A 27859-nucleotide genomic window follows, 5' to 3' on the forward strand; every position below is an offset into this window, starting at 1 on the left:
TAAATCTATGCATTTTATTTTATATGGATGCACATTACACATATGACGTATTCCTGTCTATAGACAAGGAAAAGGCATTGACTAATAGATCTGGAAATATTAATTTCATTTTGTTTCTTAGCATCAGTCTGTAAGAAGGACAAAACATAACAGATTCTCAGAAACAGCGTATAATGTAGAATACTAATAATTACTGGGGGACCTCCAATTACAGAGATAATTTTGCTAAGTATACAGTAGCTGTACTGCAGGTCCCTTCCTGCACCATCTCACTAGACTGTTACCTGCAGCTTATGCCATGCTGCTTGATAAAATTGTAATGTCCCATCACAGCGTGGAGTCATTTCACTGTACTGATCCCTGTGAGGGCTGTGGTACTGACTGACAGGCTGGATTGTCAGCGGACTAGTGAGAGTCTGAGGCAGGTCTCACTGCGTCTTGCTATAATCTCTCCTGTTTTGTGGAGTAGTTTCTATTCATATCACGTCCTCCCCCACAGCCACTGCTCTCCTCTCCCGTGCACAGTCTCTCACACACACTCTCCCTCCCTTGTTCTTGTCTCCGCAGATCAACCGGGTCTCTCTTGTTCCATCACTCTCCTAGTGCACCAGGATCCCAAAAATGGCTGGTCCCTTCACTAGACTCCTCTCATCTGGGAAATCCACTGGACTTCTGGCTATGGCTGGTGCAGGGTCATTAATGGCTGGATACTATGTGAATAGAGAAATAATCAGTGCTACAACAGACAGTAAGAGGAGACTCTACCCACCAAGGTAACTACAGATTAACTGGACATGTGATATGATACGATATGATGATATGATACGATACGATATGATATGATATATGCTTATATATTAGAAAGAGTAATTACTAATTGCACATGCATGCATTTGGGGATATGTTGTATACAGTTCCGAAATTACCATTGAAATGTTCAGTATACAGGCTTTTATTCATGTACATTCAGTTTTATTAGCTATTACTGTGATGTAACACCCCCTTCCCCCTATTAAACACTGGGGAGCCAGGAAGTGGGGGATGGTGTTTTTAATGTTGCACTAGGGGGTCAGCATTAAAATTCTAGCTTCTAAGCATAGAGTCCCACCCGCCTCATTAAACAATTTATTAACAGTTATGCCAATATAAATCCATTATTAAATGCTTTAGTTGAGCAATGCAGTCAGACTGTGAACCTCAGATGATGTTCTGCGTTATAATATCAGAATACAAAGTCATCCCCAGCACCAGTTTTGTGGTGTAGCCTGAAGAAGTACAGTGCAGGTGTAATGATATACTGTCCATTTATAAATCCCCTGTTATAGTTTTCATTGTAAATGATGATTTCTTATTTGCAGGCCTTTGCATTCCTTTAGACACATGACAAATAATATTGAAGTGTAGCTGGTACTAGCTGCAGGCTCAGGGGAAATGTGCTGACTTCATTAGGTGGCAGCTTGCAGGATCTGGTACCTCTGCAGGCTGAAGCCATCTATTTATTGTATAATGCACAGTGCTGTATCGCTGTCTAACCTAGCAGTGTATCAGGCTCAAGGACACAGTCTATCATATGCTGTTCTCAGAATCCAGCAAGAAATGGGTTAAATAGCTCCTTGCAGAACACAATGACTTGTGTGTTTTTAAATCTTACAATATTAGCTAATACAAGTACTTGCTGCTCAGCATTGGCCTAATACCGGCCTACGATTGACATAGAATACTGGGTGTTTTGTTGCACAAGTTAATCCCAATCAATGTATTAATATTTGAAAATTAAATGGATTCAAAAACGGTTCTTTCTGTTACCCTGGGAATAAAAATAGGAATGTGTGGTATAAACATTAGCGGAAAAGTGTGCAATACACACTGGGTTTTGAGAATTTAATTTCTAAAGTATATCATTAGGAAAACACAGACATGCCCGCATTACCACTTCACCTTTGCAAACAGTCCTTGTGCCTAGCAGCAGCGATATTCAATAAAGAATCGTTAGATGTATATTTATGGATTTATGGATTAGCTACTATGGATTAGCTACTATAAACATAGGTTGAACTAAATGGATGCAAGTCTTTATTCAGCCTCACCTACTATGTAACTATGTAACTGTAATATTTGGTTATGTGTCATCCTTATTGGTTCACTCACAAAGGCAAATTCCTTGTTAAATAAACAAAACCATGTGCACTGCAGGGGGGGGGGGATGTAACACGTGCAGAGAGAATTAGATTTGGGTTAAAGTTTTACTTCAAAGTGAGATCTATATTGCAGTGTAATAATAAAGCAGCCAGTATTTACTCTGCACAGAAACAAAATAACTCACCCAAATCTAACTCTCTCTGCTCATGTTACATCTGCCCCCCTGCAGTGCACATGGTTTTGTCCATTTGAGAAGGAATTTGCCTTTGCGAGTGAACCAGAATAACCCCCTAAATCGCACACACAGAAGTAGTGGCCAATTCAGAGTTGTAAGCAAGTGAGCCGCAATCACACTGGTAATGCCTGCACCGAACAGATTGTGGATACTGTATGCCATGCATCTATATGACCCCACTGCCCTACCCGTACAGTTTGATAATTAGCCGGCATCACTATCAGTGCACACTTACACAAAACTCGTGCAATTGCACCTGCACGTCCTCATTAGCCTATGTATGACAAGCCCATTTCCATGCAGTTATGCCTATTCAACCATTGCTGGAGATGCAATAGATTTCTTAAAGACTTACAAGGCCAAAGACATATACGTACACCTGCAGAGCATGCGCAATGCTAAAAAAAAATGCTTCCTACCAAATAGACTTGCATGCAGTTCTGCCATAAAGTTGCCATTACCCCATGTAGATTATTAATACTGTAATATTTGCCCAATGATTTTAACACGACCGTTGATGTCTTAATAGGAGGGTTAGGGCCAGCAAGGTTTAATCGCGCCATGCCCGCAAGCTGTTTTATGGTTTCTATGATATACAGTAAGCTCTTTTCCTGCCACATGGCGATGTCCCACAGGCCATACAATGGAGCAGCTTAAGTGATATTAACTGGTTATCTTCAGAATACACGGTGTGGTATTAGTGTTCCAAATTGGTTACTGTAAACATTGATGGAAATGCAAACTGACGTGTGGTGAGGAGATCATCTTAACACCATGCCATAAATACAGAATGTGCTCTCTTTCCGGGAAGTTCTACATTTTACCTAAATACGTCAAAGTATACTTATTGTAATCTATTAACAACCTAGTTTAATGTATGGTGTATTTGAATTGCATTAAAGTAATTTCACTCAAGGCTATATCACTTGGGGTGACAGTGGATCGTAATGTCGAACCAACTTAGGTCGTCAGTCATTAGGTCGACACCGTTGGGTCGACAGGCAGCAATGTCGACGGGGTTCTAGGTCGACATGGGTGAAGGTTGACAGGTGTCTAGGTTGACATGGGACAAGGTCCACATGGGTTTAGGTCGACAAATGCGTTAGGTCGACAGGTCACAAGGTCGACATGGGTTTTTTACACTGTTTTTTGACCTGAATGTCGTCACAGTCGACATGGACACAGTTGGAAGTCAACCGCAGCCTCTCGCAAAGCTCGCTTCGCTCGCATTGCTTCGGGCACGGTGCCTCGCAGAGCTCGGCACACTATTTTATTCTCCCACCATGCCCTAGTGAATGGTAGGGCATGAAATACCGCCTTTCGCACACGTCGGCTCAAAAAACCCATGTTGACCTTGTGAACTGTCGACCTAACCCATGTCGACCTAACGCATTTGTCGACCTAAAATCATGGCAACCTTGTCCCATGTCGACCTAGACACCTGTCGACCTTCATCGATGTTGACCTAGAACCCTGTCGACCTTGTTGCCTGTCGACCCAACAGTGTCGACCTAAGTCAGTTGACAATAGGACTGTATCCCATCGCTTGTCCACTTTGCCAATTTAGACAAATCACATTATTTTGCTTTCTGCTTTCTGCAGTTGGCCTTTGACCCAGGTTTAGTTGGTTTGATGTAAGTTATTTTAAGCATAGGTCTATGCAACAGAAGTCAACTTTGTGACAAGGAGTAAAGCCGGTTACACAATGAGACAACCTGATATGTTGTTTCTTGACGAATCAGAATGACATATAGGGCACTTCATTCAGTGTGTATGCCGGATTTGCAGGTGCCTGCAGTCCAATGCTGTACGGCGTTCCAGATGATATCTCATGCATCCTGGTGTGCAGTATACTAATGAAGGATGAAACAGTGATCTTTCCGCCCTTCATTACATTGTTCTGATGTGTACCCAGAATCCAATATGTCAGCCCATTGGGTACACATTGCATAGTATGCACCCAGCTTTTTAACAGTACCCATTGTTCCCATATTGGCAGTTATTTGGTTGTGACTAATCCAGTTACTAGGCTGGTAGGTCACTGCTATAGATACAGTACGGATGACTGTGGATAAGAATATTAAAATGGTCATTTTAATGGAGGGAAATCCCAACAGGGGAGATGTAAGTATACTTACCCCCCCCCCCTAACCCAAACCCTCCCTTCTAGCAGCTTAACCCTAACCCCACCACTCCTTGGTGCCTAAACATAACCCCCCTCCCTGCAGCCTAACCTTAACCTTTCTGTACCTGCAACCTTACCCTAAATCCCCCCACTAGCACCTAGACCTAATCCCTCCTTCCTAAGCCGCACACTAGCTAGCGCCGCATACTTACCAATCGGCATCCACATATAAGCAGAGTCTCTGCACCAGTCATGTGAGGGCAGTCGAGATGCCATCATCTGTATATTGAATGCCAGCATCCTGACCAGGGATGTTAAACGTTTCCCCATTGCTGGACTACTCTATTTGAATTAGTGCTTCTACTGTCTTTGTCTGGCTTTGTTTTTTGACCTACTGTACTACTTAATACTGTATATTCCACCTACTTTACAGCACTCTTCTAAAAGACCTGGTCTCAGCAACCTGCACACTTTCCAACTAATACCCCGTTCACACCAGTATAATTTCCCGTTGCCGGGATTTCAACCCTGCTATGGAGCAGTGTTGTTCCCGGGTTTAACCCGGGGACCTGGCCAGTGTGAATGGGGTAGGGGATACTGACCCGGGTTGCCGGTCCTCGGTGTGCTGTCCGGGAAGGGATCCACACAGGCGGCGGGTGCAAATGACGGGACAGGCGGCAGATAAGGATGACGCAGCTCTCCGGCGGCAGTGAGGGCACTGGAGAGCTGCGTCCTCTTCATCCGACGGCTGTCCTGTCATTTGCGCCGCCGCCTGTGTGGATCCCTGGCCTGCACAGAGGACCAGCGACCGAGGTGAGTATTCTACATCGCTCCTGCCTGCCTACACCGCCATCCTGCCGACTGCCCGCCTCCTCCCCACCTCCTGCCGGCCTCCTCCCCGCCTCCTTCCAGCCCCCTTCACACACCAGAAAATGCAGGAACTTTTCTGGTGTGAAAGGGGCCAACCCGGGAATGGCCCAGCATGATTCCTGGGCCATATTCCCGGGTGGGTCCCTGCATTTTCAAGTGTGAAAGTGGTATTATTTTTACTACAAAGGGATATTTTGTTGAACACATGGGATAATCTTCTTGTAATCTGCTTTATATGATATTTACTCATATTATTATATGATATTATTAACTCATATATTATTCATCTTGATGTTTATTGGATGTGCCCTGCGCATTATTATTACAAACATTATGGGCCAGATGTATCAAGCTTCAAAAAATAATAATGTGGGGAGTGATAAACAACCAGCCTGGCAAGCAGGTCTGAATCAGGCCCTCAATCAGATTCTGTCTATCATTTCTCATCACAGAAAATGCTAGACAGAATCTGATTGGTTGTTATTGGCAACTTCACCTCTTTTCATTTTTAGAAGCTTGAGTAAATTTGCCACTAAGAGTCAAGTCATTTCTATGGCAGGAAAAAGCCTTTTGTGACATCCACTAATCAGCCAACACCCCGTAACTCTGCTTCCACTTTAACGTAAATCTATTTTAGTCCTCATTAGGTGCCGGATGTACTAAGCTGCAAAAGGGACACAATGGAGAGTGATAAACAGCCAGCCAATCAGCTCCTGTCTGACATTTTTCAGCCTGAAACATGACAGTTGGGAGCTGACTGACTGGATGTTTATCGCTCTCCATTTCATCACTTTTTGAAGCTTAGTGCATCTGGCCCTATGTTTTTATAGTCTTTAGTGATGTTGGAGGGGGCCTTTAAAACCATGATACCTATCTCTCTGCATCTAATTAACTGCTGCAATGTCAAGTACTATACTCAGAGACCAGACCATGAAACACACTTGCTACAATGCTGTGCTGGATCATTGCATGAGCTTGCAGTGATTATCTAATCCTAGTGCATATAAACAAATTCAAATGCTGCCACAAGTAAGTCAGTTTCATAAGTGGCTAACCTGGCAATTTGTCAAAATAATATCATAATAACAAAGCTGTAGAAAGATGAATGTTTTTTTCCGACTTCTGTGCATCAGGGACAAATTTATTTAGAAGAACTAAAAACTTACATCAGGACCCCCCTAGCATCAAAGATGTTAATCACCTGGCACTTCCTGCGGACTCTGTAGGCCTCTACATCCTTTGCCCTGTGATGTTAGATATATATTACCTATGGATCAATATTAACACTTAATATTTGCAGTGTCATTCCTTTTATGTGTGAATATTGATTTGTGGAATGGAATAGTGCACATAGAGATATCTCCTGAAAGCCACAAGGAGATGGACGTGTCTAATGCAGCCCACACAAGCATCGATTTTAGAACGCGTTTTGTACTTTTAAAGTACAAAACGCATCGTGCGTACAATTATCGGGGTGTATTCGTGCGGCGTGTGCGACGCGATGCTGTGCTATGCGCGTTCCCGGGGGCCGATTTTAGATGTCCAAAAAAGTATGTGCAGCAGGTACTTTTTTGGACATTATCGCATAGCATCGGGCTCAGCATTATACAGGCATACGAGCCGATGCTATACGATGTTTTTTTTTTTTTTTTTGGGAAATAATTACATACAAATTGGTATCAACAACTTTATTGCAGGTTTAAAACATGTGAACTCGAACAAAATAAAGGTCAGAAAAAGCCAGTGAAAAAATGTGCTTAAATCGCACAGCATCGCATCGCAGACAGCAAAATAACCATCACATCGGGTCATGCTTAATTCTGGCAGAAAAATTGTAAAGAACCATTGTACAGTCAAAAACGCATAGCACTGAAATCGGTGTGTGTGTGGGCACCATAAGTAGTGTGTAATGTGCAGGTGACTATCAACCACTGTAACTAATGTCAGACAGCCTAAAGAAAACAATCATTTGTGGCGAATCCTTATATAACATTGGTAACTGTTCATATCCTACATCCCCACTTCTGTCACAATGAGGTCACACATTGCTCTAGTAGTAAGTAGATTAGGAAGGTAGGATTCTGTTTCTCTATAATACAATCATCTGGCCTCCCATTGTCTAGCCCAGTCTCCACTACCTTTCAGGGCTATTCATGATTATCTTTATTCTGCAGAACAATGTCAGACTGCTACAATATTCTGTGTGCTGTATACTGTGCTTATGGAGGCATTAATGTATATGTCGTATATATATATATATATATATATATATATATATATATATATATATATAGCCTATCATAGAATAGTACCAGTGGCGTAAGTTTGTCCCAGTTGCCCGGAGGCAAGATGAATATTGGTGCCCCCCCCCCCCCCCCCACACACACACACACGCACAACGTTATTTAAAATGTATATAGTCTGTTATGAAATGTATATTATATGCTGTATGTATATACAGAAAGAGAGAGAGAACACATATATATTTCAGAACTCAGCCACAGAAGCAATTTTGATGGCTTTCAATTAATGGATTTAAACTGGCAGTGGAGGAGAGGTGCCCCCTTGAGAGCAGGAGCCCGGCGGCAGATGACTCCATTGCCTCCCAGAGTTCTGCCTCTGAATAGTACACTATGCTTTCTACTTATACATATTCATTTGCCAAGATGTAAAATGTGGACGCAAAAGCACATGCACTTATTTTCCTATGATTACGTCCATTTATTTTAGTAGCCCAATACCTGCGCATATGTTAAGAGCCGGACTCAGGGGTGCAGCAGTTGCATGTGCAACTGCGATTTTACATGTAGGGTACAAATATGACAATGGCTCAGCCGCCATCTTGTGCACAGAGAGGCCGCCCACTGCCGGCGTCTCACATCTGCCGCATACATACATAAGCAGGTACATCAATAACATCATACACATGTCAGTTTTACCATAGGACCTATGCAGTTCTAAGATGACACTAGAGACTACAATATATTAGTTGAAAAAAAGATTGTTAGTAAATAAGGTTGAATTCCAAAAGTACTGTAGACCAGAATTTTTATTGCGGTATTTTTAACTTTTTCCATTTATAAAACTCCTATTTTGGACTGCAGTCCCAAGAGGAAAATGGGTATATACAAAATTTTCTTTATTTTTTTATTTTATATTCTGACTAATTTTTTTCAGTCACACAAGTTTAAGATAAATCAAAAACATACCAAAACTATGTGCATATCTACATTCAATAATAACACAGTCTTCCTACAAGTCCTTCGTGTGAAACTCCTGCCTAATTAGTTCTCTATGGTACTATGTTAAATGTCCATTGGTCTTAAAGCCCCATACACACTACACCACACGATTTTGTTTAGCTATCACTTCTGAGCGATATCTTTTTATAAAAAGTGTAGTGTGTACGCTCAATATCGTTTCCGATGCGCGCTCCCGCACATCATTAACGACCCTCCCCTTGTCGTCACTTGCGTATGCACAATATCGTTCACCTGTGGCTGCTAACAATATCTATCGAGGTGCGAGTCTTCAAGTGTGTATGGGGCTTGAGAGACTTTTCCCCAACCTCCCAGATACGGATTAGGAAGATCCCTTTCCATCTCTCTGCAGCTTGTACATGACCTAACCAATGGCTGTGCATGTGCTTTAGGGCTCCCGAGTGACTTCTGTTCAGGGACAGCTATAAATTTATTATTTTATTTATTACTGATTATTTACATAGTGTGCACATATTCCGCAGCGCATTATTGGGCCATTCACATCAGCCCATGCACCAATGCATTCACACTGGGATTACTTTTGTTGGGAGTGAATGAACCTACCAGTATATTTTTAGATTGTGAGTAAAAATTAGAGTTTCTGGAGGAAACTCACAAAAGCACAGGGAGAATATACAATCTCCACACAGATAGGGCAATGGTGGGAATCAAACCCATGACCACAGTGATGTGAGGCGGTAATGCTAACCATCACACTATTAATGAATTACATCCTGTTAGAAAAATTTCAGATATACATTCGAGTAGCAGCAGTCACAAAGAATTATTGATGATTTGTAGATTACTATGCTGGATAATTGAGGGAAGCAGCTGTCCCTGTTTCTTGTTATAAAGCGGCATTCCAGTTTACCAGATTTAACTGCAGATTTTATGCAATTGGGTCTAATCCATTGCCCAGTTTAAATTATGTGACATTACATTTTCAATGAGAGGTATGTGTAGATGCTACAATAGTATGGGGGTCAATGTAATCTGGTATTATGTGAACTGGAGGGTTTATATTCTCTGTAATGTGGAAGCCACTGTAATGTAACACAATAATAGCGGTGGCACTGTAATATGGCACAATATTAAATTGAAGCACTTGTGTGGCATTATATGAACTGGGGCACTGTAACATTCCATAATTTGAACTGGAGACCACTGATGTGGCACAGTATGAACAGGGGGCACTTGGACTGAGACACTGTATGTCATAATGTGATACTTTGGGCCTTATTCAGACCTGTTCGCTAGACTGCGTATGTTCGCAGCTTAACGAACAGGTAAGTGCCATCAGCCACCCCGCTGAACGCCCTGCCCCCGCTATCCGAATTTGTTCCCAAGCATTCCAGCAGATTTGTTCGCATGCGGCCGAACGGGAGAGAAATAAATTGATGGTCGATCACCATCGAATGATTTTTCTCCCCTTCAGTAATAAAAATCTACACTGACTTCTATTCTGTCTGCAGATGGATGTAATTGGGGTGGGTGCTGATGTCATGTGATGTCAGCTACCCGCCCCAAGCCGGCATCGACACACCTGCGTTCGCAGGGGTACACCCAGCGGGCATGCCCCTGACACTTGGTGTACCCCTGTGTGAACCACCTGCCCGTCCTCTGCTTGTCCCTTTTGGAGCGAACGACCCGGCGAGTGTGAAACTCGCGGAAGCCATTCGCTCTGTGGGTTTGCACATGCGCATATTCATGCATGCGTAAACTCCCAAAATCACCCATCGGAGCAAATTCATCCCACTAGGAGCGGGTCTGAATGACCCCCTTTGTTGCTTAATCTGTACTTCTAGCCTTACAATGTGACATCATGTAAATTAGGGAACTACAATGGTTTATAAGATAGACTAGGGCATTACAATTAGGCATAACCCTATAAAGGCACTACTATGGCCCATAAAAGTTCTGGGTACACCCCTGGTGTGTACGTGATGCACTAAACACAAAACTTGGGTAAACACTGAATGAACAAATATGTATAAAGAACAGATGAGATATTATTTTATAACAATTGGTAAATTTGCAAGTATCAATAAGTTTTCAAATTATTTTCATTGATACTTGCAAAGTCAGCAATTGTTGGCCACCATCTAAAAGGATATAAACAAGAAATGCTTTCTCCACCTCTTAAATGTCATTTAAATAATCTTGTCCCACAAAACAAAATATAATTTCTACAAGTGGGTGAGTTGCTAAATTCCTCATACACCTACATGCATTCAGCAGGAAAGACCACTTCCAGTACTCTTTCCGTTCCTCTTTCTCTTTCCCTCTCCTCTCCTCTTTCCACTGGGAGAGCACATGTTGCATATTGGAAATTACTTTCTTTGCCTGCATTAACATTTTATCAATTTAAAATACATGTGTTTTTTTATGAATTCACCAAGATTACGTGAAATAGATTTCTGAATCAGGTGAAACTGGATAGATTTGTATTGTTTGAATAGATATTCCGTACTATTTGTTTGTAAGATAACCATGCATGTAATACATCTGTATAAATGTCTCCAATTTTTCAAACAGTGCAGAATTTCCTGACCTCCGGAAACATAACAACTGTATGGCCAGCAACCTAACACCAGCCATATATGCCAAGCTCTGCAACAAGACCACCCCTTCCGGATTTACTATTGACCAATGCATTCAGACTGGTGTAGATAACCCAGGACACCCCTTTATTAAAACTGTGGGCATGGTAGCAGGAGATGAAGAATGCTATGAGGTAAGAGGGACGGATCATATGAGAAGGCAGCCAAAGCCTATTGGACAGTGACACTGTGTGAATGGCCTGTTTTTATTGTCTTATTTGACTCTATGTACTACAGAGGAAGGGCAAAGGTCTGTAGTTCGATGTCTTAGATTTCAATCATTTGATCAGACAGTGATTCAGACATGTACACAAAGGGCCTGGATCTGAGATGCATGAATGTTGTTGTCACACAGTTAAGTGATTTTTTTTTTTTAAGATGCAGCTATGATTGAGACACACAGTCTAGAAATGTAATGTTAATCTACTGGGCATCCTTGGCGGTGGCTGAGAGAGGTAGCTAAGAGGATCTGTTTTATGGATGTATCTCTGGTTTTTGAATTCATACACAATCACTTAGTTTGGATGCCATGCTCTGATGGATAATATGTGCTTACAGTAGCATGGGGCTGCTGCAAATGTTGATGGTGTGACCGATGGTTGCATCTATAGACTCACCAATCAGTATTTCAGTGTATAAAGATGTTTATAGTTCGCCCCACAGTCCTTGGACATCAGGAAAGTGCTTGTAGTCAAGGGCATATTGGGCCAGATGTACTAAGCTTAAAAAGAGATAAAATGGAGGGTGATAAACCAACATCCAATCAGCTCTTACCTGCTATGTCACAGGCTGTGTTTGTAAAACGACAGCTAGGATCTGATTGGTTGTGCAGTCGCCATCTAATTCCCTCCGCTATAGCCAGCAGTGCAGTAGACTCTGAGCACTAGGGTGATTAGGAGACCTTAGCACTGTGCCAGAGCCTAGTGTGCAGGTCTCCTGAGAAATGGTGGAGAGGCCATTTTCCCAGTGATTTCTTACATCGCATGTGGAAAATGCTGGGAAAATGTCCATTTTCACAGTGATTTGTCTCGAGAGGGCTAAGTATTGAAGAAATGGGTGCCCTGGACCCAGGGCTGTGAGTGCACTGCGCACCTTGCATCCAATATAGATATGTCACTGCTTGTAGTGGTATTTGTTTAAGGTTACAGAAACAACTCTGGCGTACACACAGACGGTGCAGCTACTACAACAGAAGAGAATGTATGCACTGTTCCTGCACTCTCATCTCTACCTAATAGTGACAAACATGTTATGAAGTTATGTCAAGTGTTGGGTCGGTGATTAGGCAGGACAGCGTTATCTTTCCCTAAAACCTCACTAGACTCACTATGAATGTGTGATCCTTTTGTACTCCACCAACTCCAGCCACCACATACACATATCAAGATGACTGACAGAAGGCATATGGAAGATTCTCACAGTTGAATCCCTCCGACATAAGTGACAGTTTTGTGTCTGTAGAGTTGTGACAGCTATGGGGTACAGATCTTTGTGATGGTGGATATACATATGAGTCTGACATATCTTCACTTTGTAGCCCTCAGTAAGATATAACTAACACTGTATGTAAACATCTTCTCACCATCAGTTCCAAACACTTGAAGGAATCTGAAACACTCTCTTTGATATTTCAGGAGTTTGCAGATATTTTTGATCCAGTTATAAAGGAGAGACACAACGGCTATGACCCAAGGACCATGAAGCACCCCACAGACTTAGATGCCAGCAAGGTACAGTAGGTTATAAATAGCATTGTGGCCATATTATTAATAATAAAGTCATTGTGTGTGGACCTGGATATAGATTTTTAAAAACAAAGTCTCTGTTTTTTTTTTTTTTTACCCTGACAGGTTAAATCTGGCAATTTTGATGATCGCTATGTTTTGTCATCACGTGTTCGCACTGGGAGAAGCATTCGAGGTCTGAGCCTGCCCCCAGCTTGTACCCGGGCTGAGAGGAGAGAAGTGGAGAGAGTGACAGCGGACGCCCTTAATGGCCTCAGTGGGGATCTGACCGGACGCTACTATAGGCTGAGCGATATGACAGAGCAAGAACAACAACAGTTAATTGATGTAAGATAACATTACTGTGTGGGGGTGGGTACAAGAGGTTCCATACATATAGATCTGATTAATGAGATTATAAAGAAAGGCAAATATCACATACTGTACATTAAGTTGATCTATAAATGCAGATGGCTAATACACTGTGAAAAAAAGAGAAATTCTAGAACTTGTTGGTTCCATGTCTGTAAATCAAAATGTGACCTACAGTTACTTATGGAAGACATGTGACTTTTGTTGCTAGTGTAAATGCGTACTTTATATATCATTGGTATCCCTTATAGACTGTAATTCTGAATCAAATACCAGGTGCTGTATATCCTTAGGCAGCTTGTCCTGCATAGACAGATGGATGGATACATAATAGGGGAGAGGTCATACAGTCTATACTATAGTGCTCAAAGATGACACTGACAAGCCTATATAGTACAGCATTTCTTACAGCATCATTCATAGCTGCAAACCCCATGTTCTCCACCATAACTAATACCCCTTTTCCACTACAATCCTGGGTTCCCTCAATGGGGGTTATCCTGGTTGAATTGCTTGGATGCAAATTCACACCCTTGTGAGTCAACCAGAACACATCCTGCGAATCGTGGTACGCCCACCCCGGCTTTGCACGGCGGGTTTGTACGCCCGGCATGCGAATGAATGTTTTACATAAACATCCATTCACAGGCCTGGGGGAACCTCCGACATCTTTCGATGGTTGGCAACCATCGAAAGATGTGGTGCGTACACACATATTAAATATGACTCTCAGTTCACTCAGATATGTGTGCACATTCGGGAGGAAATGTCAGCTGCTGGACCCCGGCGCCCATGTCACTGGACGATTACCATGGGAACACCCAGTGCTTTCATGGGAACACCCATGAAATGCTGGGGGTCCCATGGGCGAGTACCCCAGCCCGCCGCCCACCACCCGCAATGTTGGATGTGTGCACCTGGCAAAGCACCCAGCGTATGCACAAAATGTGGCTGCTCATGCACATACGCCAAAGATCGGTCCCCGTGCAAACAAACGGCCGATGTGAATGGACCTGTATAAGGTCCTATGTTTTTAAACTCGGTTCCAACCCAGGTTAGATCCCGTTTACACTGTACCTTCGACTTGGGATGTTCCTGGGTTGGCCCATTTCGCCCTAACCGGTTTGCAGTGTGTTTCTGATCTGCTGACGCTTGGAGATGATGTCATTTCCAAGTACCAGTAATCCTGCTCCCCCTGTGCTTAAACGGGACCCTAGATGAATGCTCTCGGTCACTTTTTTACACAGCCCCATTACCCAGGTAAGAGTCCCAGGAAACTGAACCCTATTTTTTAGGGACCCTTTTCCACTGCCGTAATAACCTGGGTAAAAAAGAGGTGTACTGTAAGCCATGGCGCTCTTTATGTAGAGCAAAAGCAAGGATCAGAGCACTGGGGATGGGAGCACCATCATTATCATTGGCTAGCCTGCACTATGGCCCTCATTCTAATCGGTCTGCGCATGTGCATAAGCGAATATAAGCATGTGCAGGTCTTCTCTACGGGCGTAGTACTTGCATAGTCTCCAAGGCGCTTGCAGCGGGGTGGGCGTACAGGAGGCAGGCAGGGGGTGTTCACATGAAATGCCCCACATTTCCTGGGCTTATATCCACGAAAACACAGGGTGCACCCAGGAAACCGCTGGGCATCCCCATGCTACCTGCCTATTCACGGCGCAGGGTGCCGCTAATCTAAATCACCAGAGAGTGACTTAGATTAGTGAGCACTTCAGAAATCATTTGATGGTTGGCGACCATTGAATTATTTTGGGCACCCACGCAAGGCTGCGAATGCGATGTATATGCAAATCATCCATTTGCAGCACTGCGGTGAAAATATGCCAATAGTGGGGGGCGAGTGTGCGGGTGAACGGCGGGCAGCGCTACAAGGCTTGCAAGCCAACCAGAATGAGGGCCTATGTTTTATTTTTTTTCTCAGCAGGGTTCCACATGTTGTGTTGTCCTCAGGCTGGTTTAAACAAAAAGGGTTCCATGGGAAATGGGGGGGGGGGGGGGTAGTGACTAGGTGAAGTAGAGAAGTAGAGAACTATAAAAAGTATATTTTGGACTTCAGTGGGAGGGGCTGAGTCAAATCTGTAGTAGTGCATGCAGGGGGATTTTCTAAGTACCCAGAAACCCCCCCCCCCCCCAATAGATAACAAAGAGCATACACAATATTACAAAGCATAACCCTCTCCTTGCAAATTGCCAGGATTTGTGGATCTGTTGGGAGGGGGCAGAGACAATATGATGACATTCCATTACAGTTGTGTCATTTCAGCTGCACACCCTCCTGATAGACAAGCAAATATTGGCATTTTGCATTGAAGGGGTGGAGCTTAGTAATATCATCCTAGGTATGACCATGTGTGGGTTTTATATAGATATATATTGGAGATTGGAAACACTTTGGAATAATCGTGCATTTGTCCCAGCAATCAGTCAGTTTTTGTAAGGATTTCCACTGATTTCTTCATGCCTGGACAGAAACCTAGAGCTAGGATCTCATTGAAAAATGTAGGGAAGAAAGTTCTTAGCAACAAATATCAATTTATCAAGGAAATATAAAACAGTAATGGATGTGTCATGTGCCATAAAATTGTACTGCATGAGAGAAGGTTCTTGCCGGGCTTCTTAGTTCAGGAATAAAAGAAGTAGGAAAGAGTATCCTCTGTAACATTTTAAGTACAGGCCAAAAAGTTACATGAAGGTCAAACCAATAAAAGAAGTGTGACCATCTAACTTTTCAAAGGTTTTTTTTATTCCTCAATTTCTACAAAAGTAGGTGGAAATTTACATTTACTGTAGACCTACTTTGCAGAAATTACCACCATTAGAAAGGTACTGTACTACAGGAACAATCATAGGTATCTCCTTTTCACCTTTCAGTACTGATGGTGACTTAAATTTGTCAGTCTCAACAATTTCAGAGCTTTACACTGGGAACCTCAGCCATCTTCAGATGGCGCTGATTCCCAGATCCCCAAGTTCATACGTGGGCACTGCACTGCACTGCTTCTAAAATAGCAGTGATGGGGATTGTGGGGACAGCAGATCTTCAGATCATCTGTCTATGCACTGGAGCAATGTTGAATTGCTCAAGTAATTTTGTATGCTTGCAGCAAGCTGAATACGTAATGTTTTGAGGCCACAGAACCCCAGGATAGTTAATAGGCCTCCAAATTTCATTGCAGACTGAACATACTGGAGATTTATATGAAATGTGAAAAAGTCATTTGATGTAATGTGCGATATAGAAGTTTGTCTCAATTCCTCAAAGGCCAGATTAGCAGCCAAGTTATCTGTTAACAAAAAAGATCTACATAAATTAGATAGACAGTTAATAGGAGGACCACATATAGTCGATACGCATTCGGTAAACGGTGTCAGTAGGTCAACAGGGTCAAAAGGTTGACATAGAAAAAAGTACACAGTAAAAAAGGTTGACAGGGTCGACACCAGTTTTTTAAGATGTTAACCACAATTAGTTTACATGAATTCTCTCACCACGCTTTGGGCAAGGTGCCCCACTCTGCTATCACTGCCCTTGCCACAGGTTACTTTTCCCAATCTTAGTCCACGTAGATGGAAAACAGTCAGAAGTTAAAAAGTATATGAAATCCTCCAATAAACTTGTGTCGACTACAGGTGGATTAACCATTAGCAATGCCAACCTTTTGACCCTGCTGTCCTTGAGCACTGTCTACCTTAACTGTTGACCTAATCTAGATCTGATCTAGAAACTGACTGTCTATCATCTGGATACCACACAAAATGGTAGGGAAGATTGTAAAAGAACTGCACTTGCTAAAGGAATTGAAGGATTGGGTACCCCAAACCAAGCTAACCTTTCTAGCATTGAGGAGATATTTCCAGGCTAAAACTTGTAACAAGGTGGTGAGGGGAAATACAGGAACGGAATTGGCTCTTGAATCAAATTGAAAGTTCAATAATAATTGATTTGCAATATTGTTTAATGCAAAGGATGTTGTAAACCATAAACATTTTCAAGCTCTTAGAAGGAAGGATAGAGATGTTTGTAGAAGATAGCTAGAGGGGAAGAGGAAAGAAATTGCCTGCGTGTGTGCGTGCGTGAGAGAGAGAGAGCTTTTATTGATGAATACTCCATGTCTCCTACTGCAATGCAGCCGATTTCTACAAGAACTCCACACACTACTAGGTATTTGATCATGCGACAGCTCAATCCATAAAGCCATCTGATGTTTATAATGTCTTATAAATCATCTGCTGCTCATTCTGTTAATCTAGTTTCATCGGTAGGATATGGACATTATTTATCTACCCCAACATACTGTATTAGTCATGAACTTCGGATTAATACAGTCCTACCTTTTCAGCGCTATGTAATTATCTGTCCTTGGAGTTCAGGACTGTGACAGGAGTCAGGACAGTAGTTAGGTGAGCAGGACAGGGAACAACCATGCAGACATTGAAAAACGAATCATTGTATTACAGCAGAGGAATCTGGGCGTTCAGTGTGGGCATTGTTTAATGTCTTAAAATGAAAGAAGATATTAATCAGAGGAATTTAATTAATTTACAAACTACTGTAAGTTTTGGTAAAAAGACAAGAACACACCTGTCAATTCTCTTTCTAAATATCCTTATCCTTTTGATGACCTTGTGCTGAGGTTCTTCAATGTCAGTGTGTAAATGAGCATGGTGTAAATCTTTGTACTCAAACCCAGGGCTGGATTATAATGGGGTCAGTACCCCTGGGCCCCCCTCTATCTAGGGGCCCCCTGTGGTTGGCATGTCATTTTTTTTTTTTAGCTAATGGTTTTGTGCATGGGAGTGGGGTAGTGCTGCAGCTTCGCCTATCTGCCAATGTGACAATGATTAATGGTGCTGAGCATCAGGAGTCAAGGCACACTGACTGCACAAGTGTGCAATGCATTACTGGGAGTTGACTAAGTCCCATAAGACTTTGCACTAGAGGTCAGATGCTGAGAAGCTTGTGTTGAGCTCTGCTTGGTGGAGCTCATCATATGCTTCTCAGGCCCATGAAGGATAGCAGCAGCAGCTGCCTTGTCATGGGAGGGTTTTTAATCAGAGGCAAGATACAGAGGAACAAACACAGGCTTTTCATGTGGTATTTTATATATTATATATGCAATTACTCTGTGTTTTGACAGTGTAATATTCTCCCGTGCAGTTTGTGGCCAGTAATGACAAGTAGGAGGGGCCCCCTTTCTAAAGTGCCCAGGGCCCCCTGAAGTCTTAATCCGGCTCTGCTCACACCATAAGTAGCTTTCAAATTATTTTCACAAACTTAAGATGTAATCATTGCTAAGCAGTGCAACTATAAGGTAAAAAGTCATGAGGAAAAGAAAAGTCACCATGAACATTATTTTCTATGCTGCACTGCTGCTGTTAAGGGGCATAGCGGTGCGGTGGCAGCAGGTATGTAGATGGGGGTAGTATTATTTTTGTCAGGCCCACATCTTAGTTTCCCCAGGGCCCCACAATCCTTAATCAGGCCCTGGCATTGTCCTTTTTCCTGATAGTTGGAGATTTACAACCATGAAAGCAATGAAATTGTAAATGAGTAAACTGTCATCCCCAGATAGACACAGCTATTAGGTTATCACCTATACAATACATGCAGAGTGACATACATATGTATCAGAAACTAGGGACCTTATTCTGGTCTGTCCGCAAGGCCCTGTGCATTCGCACAGGGCCGATGTTTTCACTTTGCGCATTTCTGCGCATGTGCATGCACTGGGTGTGTCCGTCCACAGCGATCAAACTGGTCACCCATGCGAATGGATCATCCTTGCGAACAAACTGGTCCATCTTTGCGAGCAGAGGGCCTGGGGGGGGAGGGCATCGGGTCGGACCATCACCAATTGCCCAGTGTTTTATGGGTGTTCCCATGAAAGCTTTCTCATGGTAATGGGCTGATGGTGCGGGGGGGGGGGGGGGGGGGGCGGTACAGCTGCCCGCCCACTTCCCTCCGAATATGCATGCAGACCTAAGGTTGCTCAGAGCAACCTTACATATGCATACACGTTCCACATCATTCGATGGTCGGCGACCATCGAATTATGTGGTGTTACCCTGCAGGCTGCGAATGGATGTTTATGTAAAACATACATTCACAACCAGTGCGAATGTATGCACATTGCGAATGGTGGGCCGGCGAACCACCATTCACAAGGCGGGATCTGGTTCACTCGGATGCGAATTCGCATCCGAGTGAATGAACCAGAAAAAGGTACTAGTACTATATATTGCTAGGCTAAATGCTGAGTACACACTGCACAATGTGTGTCCCAGCCGATGGTACAATGTGATATACTGATGCATCATGTCCAGGGCCGCCACCAGGAATTTTGGGGCACGGGACTGATTTTCAGTCCAGGCCCTCGGGCCCCCCCGCCGCCGCCCCCTCCCCCCTGCCTTCCCCTTCCTCAATTACTAACCCAGTGATGGTGGCAGCGATGCGGCGTCACCCTCCTTTATCCCCTCTGCATCTCCTCGGTCATGCATGCATAGTGAAGCCTGAAGAGCGGCGAGCCTGGGACATAGAGGGGTGCGCCCTGATGATAATGATGTGCGCTCCTCCTGTGTTCTGGGCTCAGTGCCTTGCGGGCTTCCCTGTGTGGTGTGAGTGCTTGCCTGCCTGGCTGGCGAGAGGCGGGGGGGGGGGGGGGGGGTGGCACCGAGGGCAAATTTAGCTGCTCGGGCTCTTCCAGAGGCCAGGGCCTGGGACAGTTGTACCCACATGTTGGCAGCCCTGATCATGTCACTGCACACACTGCATGATATATTGTACAGCATCACAATGTATTGTTACACCCAGTATATTACTGCATGTTAGCATCCGCAGGATTGTCCTTCCTGACTAGCAGCTCATTACTCAGGGAACGAGGCACATGTCATTGCGGGCACACACTATCTGATGTGTACCGTATAGTGTTCTGATCCATGTTGGTTTGATATATAATACTCAGTTTAATTTCATATTTGCCATCAATCCTTATGTGTGTGTTTGACATCAACCTTTATATAATATATGTGCATACGTTTAAAAAAAAATGATGTATTAATACCCATTTAATAAATAATGTATATTTTATTTATTTAGTTGTGTCTGCATTGTCATACTGCAAATGGTATATACTCAGTGTTCTATAGATTACTATACATTCATTGGACCTTAAACCCAGTGTTTTGCTATTCTAGGACCATTTCCTCTTTGACAAGCCTGTGTCACCATTACTGACATCAGCGGGCATGGCACGCGACTGGCCTGACGCACGTGGAATCTGGTAGGTGCAGACACTAGCATTGCACTCTGGCACATGTCCTCTTCTTTTTACTACTTGCTATTAGACTATAAGGGGGAAATTTACTAAGATGGAAGTTTTATTTCAGATGGGATGTTGTTATGGGCAACCAATCAGATACTATCTATTATCTTCTAAAAGGTGCTAAATAAATAAGTAGATTCTGATTGGTTGCCCATAGCAACATCCAATCTGAAATAGAACTCCCGTCTTAGTAAATTTCCCCTTAGACTATACCAGAAGTGAAAATCTTGCTACCTCCCACTAAAGCTGGCCATACTGTACATTAGAACGATATCAGGCCTGAACGCACGATTTCAATGGGTCGTGCGATTGATTACATGCACATCATGAGGTACAGTATATCGGTACGATGCACGGCCTCACGGGTTGAGAGGTCGATATGTGCTGCACATATGATCTGTCGGCTTTGCTTGTGGTCGTAAGCAGATCATACAGTATGTGCTTTTAAAGCAAATATGATCACTTGTTCGATCGCTCTTACGACCTGCATACAATCCGGTCATATACAGGTCGTTCTAGTGTATGGCCAGATTAACTCCTGTGTATGGCCAGATTAAGTCTACCAGGTATACCAAGTACATACCTAACAGAAGACCTCACACCAGCCCTCCTAAATGGAAAAACAGAATACAAGAACTGACTATGTTCCAGGACCTTTCCTTTATGATATTCTATTGTTCATAAAACTCCAGTAGACATAAATTATAGCCTGTCCTGTATGAAGTAAATACTAATGGTTATAACAAACAATCTCTCATGCTAAGCTGTACACATAGGTAAATGGTGTCAAGTGCTGTCACAGTACAGGAAATTTTATGCATATATTTGTGAATATAATTAGAGTCTTGATCTGCGTGCGCTGGAGAAATCATGTGATGGTCGACGCCCATCAAATAATTTCTCCCCATGGATGATTTTGCAGGTGTGATAGTGGGTGACCGGCACTGCAGGCGGCGGGCGGCATTTGGTCCACATGCAATGCTGCGAAATTTGTTGCATGTGGACCAGAATAAGGTCCAAAATGTCTTGCTTTCTGTTTTTAGGCACAACAATGAGAAGACCTTCCTTATCTGGGTGAATGAAGAGGATCACACCAGAGTCATCTCTATGGAGAAAGGAGGGAACATGAAGAGAGTGTTTGAGCGGTTTTGCAAAGGCCTTAAGGAGGTAAGGAAGAACATTAGACTTAATTAGAGATTAACATAATACGGCTCATTCCTAACACTGCTAAATTGCACAAATGAACTCTTGTGATGTAAGGCTGGATATATTTGGGAACATCCTTTAAGAGAAGCCTATGGAACAGCACATGGGGATGGAGAAAAAGTATGTGCAGCACATACTTTTTGTACTGTGTGATGAGGTGCCACGGGAGTGCGCACCTCAAAGCACACATCGCACCGCCGGGAATCGCAGCATGTATGGGCGGCTTACGAATAGACATACATGTTGCATTTCACCTACATACAATATACTAGTTCATTTTAGATTGAGATATAGGGTTACTTCATAGACCTCAGTTTTAGCTACGATCCCAGGAAAACCTGGAGGTTTAGCAGCTCGAGGGCCAGATGCACTAAGCTTCAAAAGTGATAAAACGGAGAGTGATAAACAGACAGCCAATCAGCTTCTACCTGCCATGTCATAAGGGCGGGATGTATTAATATACATTGCCGCCCTTCGCCGCCCGGCCACACCGATGCCAGAGCATATGTACTAACATATTCGGCTGGCATCGCGGTGCGGTGACAGAGGACCCCCGCGATACCTGTTATGTGGTGTGCGTGGGGTGATGTCACCTCCTGGTTGCCTCCTTCTCCCCTCACGTCGGGTACAGCTAAGCAGGCTGTCCCCGGCACCTCCTCCTCCCCCCTGCAGCCGGAAGGACGTCCGGCTGCTTTACTAGGGGGGGATGGGTTTACCTTCCAGGTCCAGGAGGACCTGCAGCAAGGTACGCCAGAGGGAGGGGGAGAGGGGGGTAGGCGGAGGCAGTGGGTTGGCGTTGGGTGGCGATAGAAGCCGGTTGGCTTCTATAGGGTATCGCCACCCAAAGGCGGCGATACCCTGCCCTGCGGTAACGTGGTGGCGGGGTTTTAGTAGATATGCAAATGCAGTAAAATGGGGGTTTTACCGCATTTTCCCCTTAGTACATACCACACAGACTGTGTTTGAAAAATGTCAGGCAGGAGCTGATTGGTTGATTGTTTATCACTCACCATTTTATCACTTTTGAAGCTTAGTGCATCTGGCCCATTGAATATAAGGAATAAATTAGACTGGATACACATGGTAGCATGTTAGAAGTATACAATAAATGAAGGAGCGGTCCTAGAATAATGTGTATTTCCAGCCAGACCACCAATCCCACAGCATATATGGGTTTATATAGACTGACCGCAGGGCTTTGAATTTGCAGGCCGGACGATAATTGAATGACTGCGCATGGGTTGTAGTACACATGCACAAGGCCATCCTGCGATAAAATCCTGCTACCTTTTTTAAATCGCTGGACCTATAGGAGTTGATTGACAGAAAACCGCCACTTGTGGGTGGTAACCGGCTATTTTCTGGGAGTGTCACAGAAAATGCAAGCGTGCCCGGGCATTTGAAGGGAAGTAGTGTGACGTCATCTCTGTCCCCGAACAGCCTGTTTTTATCACAGCCACCAAGTGAGTCCTGGGCTAAGCACAAACTGTACAAACTGAAAAAATCATTTGATGTCTTCTTGCATATGGATTTGCTGCTATTTGCCAATTGGAGTAATTTTCGCAAACAATTCACATGCTCAGCACATCGATATGCAGGCCTGTTCAGGTCACCCAACTGAGAATAGGAGGGGAAATGTTCAGTAGACTCAGCAGTGATGGCAATAGCCTTTGTTCTGATAGGAAAATGATCAATGCTTTCTTGAATCAGGTTGTTCTAATGTAAATATTATTTTCATATGGGATCCGACACCCTCTAGGTTGAACGATTAATCCAAGAGAAGGGCTGGGAGTTCATGTGGAATGATAGGCTTGGCTATATCCTCACTTGCCCTTCTAACCTGGGGACTGGCCTTAGAGCTGGAGTACACATTAAACTACCTCTACTGAGCAAGGTAAGCTGGATTCACATGGCTTCATTTATTCATTTACTCACTTCATATCATCTTAAGTGGAGGCGCAAGATGTAATGCTGTACTCACACTATAATGTTTGGCATTCATACTACAGAAGAATCTTACTTATAGACCTCACACTATAGCACTGGGCTGATGGTAGACCTCACACTATAGCACTGGGCTGATTGTAGACCTCACACTATAGCACTGGGCTGATGGTAGACCTCACACTATAGCACTGGGCTGATGGTAGACCTCACACTATAGCACTGGGCTGATTGTAGACCTCACACTATAGCACTGGGCTGATAGTAGACCTCACACTATAGTACTGGGATGATGGTAGACCTCACACTATAGTACTGGACTGATAGTAGACCTCACACCATAGTACTGGGCTGATGGTAGACCTCACACTATAGCACTGGGCTGATGGTAGACCTCACACTATAGCACTGGGCTGATTGTAGACCTCACACTATAGCACTGGGCTGATAGTAGACCTCACACTATAGTACTGGGATGATGGTAGACCTCACACTATAGTACTGGACTGATAGTAGACCTCACACCATAGTACTGGGATGATGGTAGACCTCACACTATAGTACTGGGATGATGGTAGACCTCACACTATAGTACTGGACTGATAGTAGACCTCACACCATAGTACTGGACTGATAGTAGACCTCACACCATAGTACTGGGATGATGGTAGACCTCACACTATAGTACTGGGATGATGGTCGACCTCACACTATAGTACTGGGATGATGGTAGACCTCACACTATAGTACTGGACTGATAGTAGACCTCACACCATAGTACTGGACTGATAGTAGACCTCACACCATAGTACTGGGATGATGGTAGACCTCACACTATAGTACTGGGATGATGGTCGACCTCACACTATAGTACTGGACTGATAGTAGACATCACACCATAGCACTGGGATGATGGTAGACCTCACACTATAGTACTGGGATGATGGTAGACCTCACACTTTAGCACTGGGCTGATAGTAGACCTCACACCATAGTACTGGGATGATGGTAGACCTCACACTATAGCACTGGGATGATGGTAGACCTCACACCATAGTACTGGGATGATGGTAGACCTCACACTATAGCACTGGGCTGATAGTAGATCTCACTATAGTACTGGGATGATGGTAGACCTCACACTATAGTACTGGGATGATGGTAGACCTCACACTATAGTACTGGGATGATGGTAGACCTCACACTATAGTACTGGGATGATGGTAGACCTCACACTATAGCACTGGGCTGATAGTAGAACTCACTATAGTACTGGGATGATGGTAGACCTCACACTATAGTACTGGGATGATGGTAGACCTCACACTATAGCACTGGGCTGATAGTAGAACTCACTATAGTACTGGGATGATGGTAGACCTCACACTATAGTACTGGGATGATGGTAGACTTCACCCTATAGTACTGGGATGATGGTAGACCTCACACTATACTTCTGGTCTATGGTAGACATCACATTATACTACTGGGAAGATGGTAGACCTCACACTGTAGCACTGATTTTTAGTTTACTTTAAATTCTAACATATAGCTTTTATTTGCATATGGGATAGGCAAATATGCATCAATTTATTGTAATCAACCCGTCGATAGTTTCTAAATGTAATTTTAGTGTTTAATGGATTCTGTAAAAAAACACCTGCACCCTTGATAGAATTGCTTAGAAAACTGTATACGTATGTAGCTGGTGGGGCATCTTCCCTTATATACACTGTGCTATTCTCAAAGCTGCCTTTTCATGTATTTAGGATCCACGCTTCCCCAAGATTCTTGAAAACCTCCGTCTACAGAGAAGAGGAACAGGAGGAGTAGACACTAAGGCTGTTGGCAGCACATTCGATATCTCAAATTTGGACCGTTTGGGAAAATCCGAGGTATAGTGTTGGTGACAAATTGCTTTACACAAACACACACAGACACACACATGCATAAGTATGGTAGACCTCACACTATAGTACTGGACTGATAGTAGACCTCACACCATAGTACTGGGATGGAGGATGGATGCAGTCAGCTGAACTTGCTCGTATTTGTGTAACGTACTGCGTGTTAGATGCCCACTTATGTAACTATCTAACCTAACTTTGCACAGCACCTGCTGAGAAAAAGGATTCTATGGCATCTGCAATTGAACAGGGTTGCCGACCCTCCCAGAATTTCCGGGAGTCTCCCGAAAATCGGGTCCCCCTCCCGGCCCCCCGAAAGGGTGGGCAACCCTCAACCCTCCCGGATTGAGGGGGGACTCCCGCTGTCCCCCGGATCGCGGCATTAAAATGCCGCAATCCTCGGGTCTCAGAGGAGGGGGCGGAGCTAATATGGCTTAATCGGAGAGGAGAATAATAAAGTCGGCAACCCTGAATTGAAGGCATAATTACATCCGCATTTTGAGGGGTGGAAGATCAATAAAGTTCTGCTAAGTGCTCCGAAAGTTCACACAAATGCAAGCCATGCAGACCAGCATGTAAGAGTATAGATACACAGTTACATTGTACATGTGTTTGCAACAATACTTTACTTTCATGGCATGTTTTGTTTAATATATTGTGTACAGGGAATTATACATCCACTTTGTATTTCTCAGAAGTTGATTACAAAAATAATAATACAAAAAAAATAACGTCCCCCCATACCCTTGTATACTTGTGTCAGAATATAGAAATTAAGGGGGAAATTTACTAAAGGAAATTTGTAAAAAATAGGTGTATTTGTATCCAGAAATGCACTTATTTTTTACATTTACTATCCCGAAAATACGGCAATTCGTATTCGTATTGATAGCACATCAATACGAATACGAATTGCCGTATTTTCGGGATAGTAAATGTCAAAAATAAGTGCATTTCTGGATACAAATACACCTATTTTTTTACAAATTTCCTTTAGTAAATTTCCCCCTAAGTAGCAGTCCCAACTATAATTTGGTATTCTAACTCATCTCTTTTCTTAAATTGTCAATAGGGTAATACTGTTTGCCCAGTTACCACAATGACATGTTTGAGGTCAACAATCAGGGCAAGATCCTGCATGTGGCCAAATCGGACAGCATGTGTAGCAATTCAGACGAATTTCAATACTGAACATTAAGATTACGGAACGTGTAACACTCTCACACCAGTAGCTTAATATTTGCTTTCAACAGCTGCAGGATACAAGCTCACAAGCTTTAGGATATAAAGATTGTTGCTTGGTAGACGCCTCTAACACTAGCTCTCAGCACACGTGTATATGTATTTAAATCATAACTTGTATTGAAATCATATCCCTCATCTCCTATTTCATAATTAAGAAGAGACTCTCGTTAGCAGTCATTGTTCAGTGTAAACCTGGTTTATAGTGCTCTGTGGCCTCACACCACACTAATCATGTGCGTACTTACAGTGTCACCTTCAGGTCACAATAAGCTTTGTTCAGAAAGCTGATTTGTGAGCCAAATGTATCTCACCAGTCCTCTTACTGCATTGGGGCCCTATCCTAATCCCCTTGTAATCCCTGCAGGTGGAGCTGGTACAGCTGGTCATTGATGGAGTGAACTATCTTATTGACTGTGAGAAGAGACTGGAGAGGGGGCAAGATATCCGTATTCCTTCACCCGTGGCTCAGTTCAAGCACTAATCCAAAGCCATACGTCATGTACAACAAACAGCGTGGTGTACAGTATGTGTATGCACTGTTCATTAATAATGCATTGGTTTATGAGCGAATGCATCATTAATACATTGTGATCTTACTCTACTGTATAGGGCGGTCTGGTGCAACATTCAGCCTCTATATTGTATAGCAGTTCCATCATGTTGTGTCCATGCTTATAAGCAGCATATTGTTACCATCTAAATAAAGCTCACTGCTCTCCTATTATGCCAGTCTTTTCTACGATACTTAAAGCATAGGTTACATATGAAAATAATGTGATCAGCCCAAGTTGTATAACATGTGTGCAGGTATAAGTACCATTGATCTGGGCTGATGATTGGATGATTGGAACGTGACAAACACTGAGCAGGCATTGTGCAGATTCGCGTTGTGTAC

At 43.3% G+C, this 27859-nt stretch overlaps 1 protein-coding gene across 1 annotated transcript; it reads left to right on the forward strand.

Moving 5' to 3' along the window:
• Positions 1–400: 400 nt before the first annotated feature.
• On the forward strand, positions 401–27688 carry CKMT1A (creatine kinase, mitochondrial 1A). The gene is made up of 9 exons (XM_083184091.1): positions 401–773; positions 11165–11363; positions 12864–12959; positions 13080–13301; positions 20535–20620; positions 21706–21829; positions 23628–23762; positions 25582–25707; positions 27329–27688. Exons 1-9 carry the CDS (start codon positions 622–624, stop codon positions 27443–27445), a joined length of 1257 nt encoding a protein of 418 aa, XP_083040217.1. The 5' UTR covers positions 401–621; the 3' UTR covers positions 27446–27688.
• The last annotated feature ends 171 nt before the right edge of the window (positions 27689–27859 follow it).

This window comes from Crinia signifera, chromosome 4, assembly GCF_055691185.1.
Source record: "Crinia signifera chromosome 4, ASM5569118v1, whole genome shotgun sequence".
Lineage (NCBI taxonomy): Eukaryota > Metazoa > Chordata > Amphibia > Anura > Myobatrachidae > Crinia > Crinia signifera.

Bases quoted from the DNA above. Each gene is read 5' to 3' on its own strand.
- CKMT1A (XM_083184091.1), top strand. From the start codon at position 622: ATGGCTGGTCCCTTCACTAGACTCCTCTCATCTGGGAAATCCACTGGA. The intron at 774-11,164 runs GTAACTACAGAT...TTTTTCAAACAG, and splicing joins AGGAGACTCTACCCACCAAG to TGCAGAATTTCCTGACCTCC. The intron at 20,621-21,705 runs GTAGGTGCAGAC...TTCTGTTTTTAG, and splicing joins CCTGACGCACGTGGAATCTG to GCACAACAATGAGAAGACCT.